The following is a 6,843-nucleotide window of genomic DNA, read 5'->3' on the forward strand; positions in this document are numbered from 1 at the left end:
GACCTCAGCAGTGGAGGGGCATGCCGATATTGTCACTAACTCCAATATACGCTGTGAGACCCGGAGAGGTCGATTTTCTACAGGAAATAGAAAATCAGCGGCTCGTGATTTCTTAAACGCCGATTTTTATTTCCGGTAGAAAATCGACCTCTCTCGGAAATTTCGGTTTAAAGTCAAATGGTATGGTAATTTTCCGGAAATTCCTTTCGGAAATTGTGAACTACCTTCAGAGATTGTCCTCTTTTTCCGTTCGGAACGGAACGTCTGAAATTTCCTTACCATTTGAACGAATTTTCCGTTTCCAGGCCCTTTTTAGGACCTCCGCGCGGTTTTAGTCGTGTTTACAATATGGCCTCTTTATACCGATATTCGCTGTTCACCGCCCTACATCGTTACCCCCAAATTTGCATGCATTCAATCTCTGGGATTTACATGACGACAATCGTCCCAAGAGAAATGAAAAGCGTTGGGGAACAAGAGTATTATGGGAACGGTGAAAACAGCGAATAGAACGTGCATGTTCACCTTGACCATAGAAATGCCAGCACTTCTTTAACAGGAGAAATAAGCTGTCTGTCTCTGGTATTCCACGTTTGAATTGTTCATGCTTTCATATTTTCTTTTGGGACAGGATCTAGCTCGAACGTGCCAAATTTCACTCGACTGCGCACGGCAGACCACCCTAGTGCGAGAAATGTGTGACAGAGACAAACAAAAGAAAGCATAGGGACGAAGCCGGACACACATCGCAAAAACAAAAAGAATGAAATGATCGACTCATGTGTTGTATTTTTTCGCCTGCGCGGGTCGTTTTAAGGCTTTTAGTTAAAAAAGCGGTCTGCCTGGGACTGCGAAATTCACTCGGTGCGTAGGTGGGAACAGTTACCTCAAAATAACCTTGTATTCTGTTTAAATCGCGTCTTATGGAACAGCTGACAGCAGTAAACAACATCAGCCCATCTTCTTCGTCAAAAAGTTTGTTTTCTACCTCAAAATATTCAGCTATATCGACAGAAAACAACACTGAATGTCGCGCTAGATTGAGTGAGCGGCAAGGAACGCCTAGTAGAATAATGGTAAATCGCTTTATACCATTATGCAACGGTCACACCAACCGGATTTTTCTTTAAATGGAAGCACCCCTTGTTTCCAGGTTCCCAGCAAATAAATAAATCAAATCAAATCACTGTTCCTGTCGAAGAAGGAGCTTTAGTTCTGTTAACAATAGCTGAGTGGAGTATTAATCAGACAGTTATCGGGCGAGCGATTTGAAACAAGAAAATATTTTTTTAATCGTATTAGTAACATATTTTGAGGTTAAGAACTCTTCGAAAACCTTTTTTGATTGAAAAAGTGATCGATATATTTCTTCAAAACCTGGTGATATGTGTACAGGACACAAAGAGCAAAGGCAAACGCTAAGGGCCCGAAATATCGAACAACAAAACGTTCAATGTTCAGAGGTTTGACGTATCAAGAACGCCCCATGATACTTTCTTGTATTATGACATACGGACAACTAAAACTACCTTTTTAGTATAATCAAAGCCTCCAAAATGTAAAAGTGCAGCCGTTTATTTCTTTAGGTATTTGATCGTAGACAATGGAACATAATTACATGTATATGTCGCCTTTTAGCAGGGCCTGAGAATCGAAGAAGCCACTGAAACTTCAGGTTAAAATGCAATAAGTGCCCCCCTAGTTAGAGAAAAAAGAGGCACTTTTTGACCTTGTATATTGCACTGATTATTTAACTAAGGAGGAACTACAGAATGATTGTCAACCCATGGCCCAAGGAACAAAGCAAGATAAAACAAACTACGGCTGGACACAAAAGTGTCTCTACAATGATATAAACTAAAGCCGTTGGATCAATTTTGGAGAACAAGGGATAATTAAACGGGTCGATTAAACGTTAAAAACTCCCATCTTTACCTGGGCAGATGCTGAATAACGTTTCGTGGCTATTTTTAAAGGAAACCTCCACTCTTGCGACAAGTTGATGTTGAATTATTTGGAATAATACGTAATAATGTATATATATTCCAAATTTTAAGAGACAAGGGAGAAATAACATTTAATAGTAACAGAAAAAGGAAAAGATGTTCGCTTTTAAATTTCCCATACGCCGCCATTTTGTATTTTCTGACGTGTAATGGTTGCCGCTACTGTTTGGAAGCAGATGATCTTTTTGTGTGAAACAATTGAGCAAAGATTACACGCCAGAAAATCCAAAATGGCGGCGCTCGGGAAATTTAAAAGCAATGATATTCCTTTTTATTATTACGATTAAATGTTATTTCTCCCTTATCGTGTAAAATTTGAAGGTTTCATGATTTATAAATATTTCCGTGTAAAATTTGAATTTAGTTTTTTTTCACACAATTTAACGTCATCTTGTCATGAGAGTGGAAGTTCCCTTTAAAGTTCTGTTTCGCAGATCATTACATGTAAAAGGGTCTTGATAATCAGTGGATCATCACATCAAAACGCTGAATGAATATTCTCTTACATCAAGCAAAAAACTGGCTGTTTTAATTTTCTTTAGCAGCTGCACAATCGATTTTTATGAAACGACGGTAAAAAAGAAAGACACGGCAATGATTGAAATGTTATTTTATTGAAACGTTACGTGGCATGAATCGAATAACGTAACAATGAATGATATTTTTTGTTTAAAATGGTTCTCATAGCGATCTAAATACATCAAATGCCTCTTGAAAACTAACAAATATTCCTTTTGCAGTATTTGGACAAGCACTTTCCGCAGAATTGCTCTGAAAACACTCAGCAAATTGAACAAAATCTTCACTTTTATCAAGCTTTTTTTCCAGTTCCGATTCTCTTGTTCCTTCAGTTCTTTTTCTTTCACGAAGCTCTTTTGGCTCCTGCAAAATAATTTCGTTAGTTAAGATATCGATGCGAAAGGGAAGAATGAACTTTTAAAATATCACAGGCCAACAGAGGTATACATAGAGCGGTTTTCACTTGAGTGACGAAAGTAATTTGCGTTTGCTTTGGTTTTGAATTACTACGCTCAGTGATTGGTTTAAAAATCATGCGCCACTTTCTCAACCAATCAGAAGTAAAAATAAAACTAATCATAGATTGCTCATGCACGTTTTCCCGCGCTTCGTGCCGGCTACATTTGCTTGCTTCGAGTTTTGATTGGTTCACTGGATTATCTGTGTCCTTTGTGATTGGCCAGAGTAATGACTTTACTTTCCCTTTACGACACTTAATTAAAAATTGCTCTATCAATATAGGGTAGGTTGATCATTATCAGTCTTCATGACTCGGGAGTCGGCATTTTAAACAAACCTTGGTATGTTTTTCATCCTGCAGGAAGTAGCTGGTCATATGTGGGTTGAAGTAGCTGGCAAGAGAGGCTACGCTGGACTCGGTGTGTAAGAAGTGATCACACTTGGCTAACAGCAGAATATCCATCAACACTTGAGAGCCAATTTCTCGCTCATATGGGTCAGCGGCATTGTGCTTGAATTCAAAATTATGCGGTGGAATTTGATCGTGATATCCTTTTGCTCTGACAGCCTCAGTGAAAATAACCTGGGTATGAGAAAAATACACAACAGTTTCACCAAAGACGGTAAAATCATCGAGAAACACAAATAACTACGCCGGATTTACTTTATGAGCGAGTGACGTTCGAGTCTGTCTTTTGTTACTGAATCTAGTTGATTTACATTTCACCCTGAATTAAAACCAAAATCAAACAAAAAGCAATCGGGCCAGGTGAACTGATCAAATATTTAGTAAATTAAAGCGATATTTATATTTAAAAAAATTCGAAAAAAGGTTTCAAAATTATTGCAGAAATATTTTGAAAGTGCGGATAACAGCATGTCAGCCTGTATGTAATAAACAGGCAGCTTCTTTTCTAAGCTCTCTCTTTGTCAACTCTATCGTTGTTAAATAGAAACGTTTATGCCTTGCTATAAAAATTAAAAAAAAAACAGCCGGCAGTTTTTTTAATTCTTGGGTATAAATATTTGCTTCACATTTCAATCGCTAAAATTAAATAAATTCGAGTTTCAGTCGAAAGCTCGCTTAAGTTGCTTTAAAAAAACGAAAAAAAATCGAAGTCGGTAATGTTTATACAATTATCAAGAGTGAAAAAAGAGCAAGTTGATTTCGTGGAGATAGCCCAGATACAGCAGAAGAAACAATCAACTAATTACACCTAACCAGGAAGTTGTTAATTTCTTCTGTTTGTTTCATTAACGTGAGATATTATTTTTTTTTAAAGTCATCCAGCTGACTCAAACTAAAATAGGTAGCTCTGGTTGGCCAGGTTGGCTTAATTGCCTTTGATGTAGACATGCATGACAAACACAAACAGCACTACTAAAACGAAAAATTGAAAATCAATTTTAGAGCATTTTTGTTGTCACTTGTTAGGTCAGTTTATCTAGAATTTTCAGTTTTAAACTTTTTCATTAGTTAATTTTATTTCATCTTTATTTTCTACTAGCCGCAAGACATTTCTGAAAATCACTTCGGTGAGGGAGTGAAATAAAATAAATAAAATAAAGTAAATTTATAGAGCGGTTTACTTAACCTGTGAAAAGGTAGTGGGACAATACAGCTACTACTTCGTACTAGTTCTTTTATTCCCGCTTTGTGATTCTTGTTATTCTTTGTTTTGCGTTCTCGCACTAATACTATTAGTAAGCACAGACACACAACTAACATTTTTTGTTTCACGGGTTAAATAAAACCACTCTATTAGCATTATGAAGTACGATTTATATTTTTAGAAGACACCTGTATCTATGTGTAAATTGACAATAAAATACAGACACGTTTGATGAGGAACATCTGTGCGTCTCATCTGGTAACGTGAAAAACACTGTGGAATTTGGAATCATCGTCCAAAAACATAATATTGAAACAGATGACGCTAATTAAACAGCATGAAATAGCTGTCAAAAGTGATGAACAAGTCAACGGTGACTGTTTTGTTAATTCATTAAATGTATTCACTGGTCTTTTGTTTCGGCCTTTTCCGTAGGAAAACTAATGAAACACTCAAACTAGTATAAACAACTGGCACGATATTGCATAAAGTAAGTATTAATGACAAAGATGTAAATGTAAAACTCACCGTTTCTTTTCCAAAATAAGCCAGAAATTTCTTTATAACTTCTTTGTTGTCACTAGCAATGAAAATCTTTCTTGGTCGCGGCAACGTCTTAAGAATTGACCGTGCTCTCTTAACCCAACTCATCAAAGATGGCAGCCTTCTCTCGCTTGTTTCCATCCAATGATCTGTACCTCGAACGTGAACTCCTAAAACAGTGAACCCTACCAGATATCGGTGGTAAAACATCCTTACTTTTTCCTTTATTCTAGAATTTGGTTTAACGTACTGTTGAATCAGTTTATTTACTCTCATTCGTTCCTGTGTAGTTATTATTCTGGCATTTTCGAATCCATCCACATCAGTTCGGTTCTTGAAGCTGTTGTCTATAATTGTTCCCACATCGACGTAAGCGGGGCCGTCTAACCTCAACGGACAAAAAACGTTTTCGACTTTCGACTCCAATCCGCGATTAACAGGCTCAAAATACCAGTCCCACGAATTTACTGTGGGATCCCGCGAGCAAACTGAATTACAAGCTCTCCAAAACACAGTTGCTCGGTTAATCCCCAAAGCACGACAGAGGATGATATGATCCAACGTGTAAAGGAGAAAAGACGCAAAGCCGCTGCCTCCACACTCTGCTATCGCAGGATCCACAACACAAACTGCGGAGCCGGTAGTTTTACCGCGGTTTTTCCTCATTGCAGCAAGGAAGCCATTTGATTTAATGAAGGCGTGTTTCAAATCTTTAGTCTTTAATAAAATCGTGTTGTTGTTAGTGGTTACCGATGCTGAAAAGGCTATATCTTGTATTTTTGTCTCCAAAGACAGCGATTTGTGAAGGTTGATGATAAACCAAACAGAAAGAAGGAACATTAAGGAAAACAGACATCGAAGAACAAAATGTTGAACGGTCAAAAGTTTGACGCTTCGCAAAGCAACCATGATTGCTTTCAGCCGTGAATTACTAACATAAGGAAAACCAAAACTGCCTTTTACTATTTTAAACAAGGTCGCAAAATGTAAATTGCCGGATCTCATTATTTTAAATTTTTGAGTTTTGTATGCTAGTCCGAACGTGACAAAATATCAAGTGGGATAATGTTGTATTTTAAGATATGTTTATGTCAAGTTATCATTTATTTATGTCAAAAAACATTCTCCTTTATCATTGTGTTTTTTTGCTATATCAAATGATGTTTTCATTAAAACAAATAATCACTGTTTCATACCGTAACGTGATTGATCTTGATGTCAAGTTGTCGCACATTTTTACACATCAAGAATTAACGTTTCTTACAAGAGGTAAGTAATTTTTTCATGTCAAGTTGTCGCACATTTTTACATATCAAGAAAGGAGATATCGTCTCTTGATCAGCAAATATCGCGGTCAGGCAGGTGTCTGGGTATGACCAGTTGAGCACAAACAAAATGGCTGCCAGTAATCGATTCGAATATAGGTCGTTTATAATTAGTCCCAAGACGTTTAGCCCCGGGTCGATTAGCCCCCAAACGAAGTTGTTTAGCCCTCAACCCGAAGTCGATTAACCCGGAATAAAATTTATCTGCAAACTTAGTAAACTATCGAATGCTGCAATCAAATCGCTTCTAGTTTTATACTGTTCAAAGTTTCGCTTCTAGTTTTTCCTTATAGTTATCTTATCTATTTACACTCACATTAACTCCACGAAAGGTAGGAAACATGTACTTGGTTGTAAATCATTCCATAAGGATCGGTT

General features: G+C 37.1%; 1 protein-coding gene across 1 annotated transcript; it reads right to left on the bottom strand.

Moving 5' to 3' along the window:
• Positions 1 to 2,406: 2,406 nt before the first annotated feature.
• On the bottom strand, positions 2,407 to 6,049 carry LOC144665072 (uncharacterized). Its single transcript, XM_078526248.1, has 3 exons — positions 5,126 to 6,049; positions 3,322 to 3,567; positions 2,407 to 2,888 (listed from the first exon to the last, which is right to left on the bottom strand). The coding sequence occupies exons 1-3, from the start codon at positions 6,047 to 6,049 to the stop codon at positions 2,688 to 2,690; spliced, it is 1,371 nt and encodes a 456-aa protein (XP_078382374.1). The 3' UTR covers positions 2,407 to 2,687.
• Between the last annotated feature and the right edge of the window lie 794 nt (positions 6,050 to 6,843).

Source organism: Oculina patagonica, chromosome 9 (assembly GCF_052425735.1).
Source record: "Oculina patagonica isolate OP01 chromosome 9, crgOcupat, whole genome shotgun sequence".
NCBI lineage: Eukaryota > Metazoa > Cnidaria > Anthozoa > Scleractinia > Oculinidae > Oculina > Oculina patagonica.

What these genes read in the sequence shown, in the direction of transcription:
- LOC144665072 (XM_078526248.1), bottom strand. Translation starts at nt 6,049, where the DNA reads ATGGTTGCTTTGCGAAGCGTCAAACTTTTGACCGTTCAACATTTTGTT. An exon ending in CTTATTTTGGAAAAGAAACG is followed by an intron (nt 3,568 to 5,125) that starts GTGAGTTTTACA and finishes TCTCATACCCAG; the next exon opens with GTTATTTTCACTGAGGCTGT. An exon ending in AGGATGAAAAACATACCAAG is followed by an intron (nt 2,889 to 3,321) that starts GTTTGTTTAAAA and finishes ATTATTTTGCAG; the next exon opens with GAGCCAAAAGAGCTTCGTGA.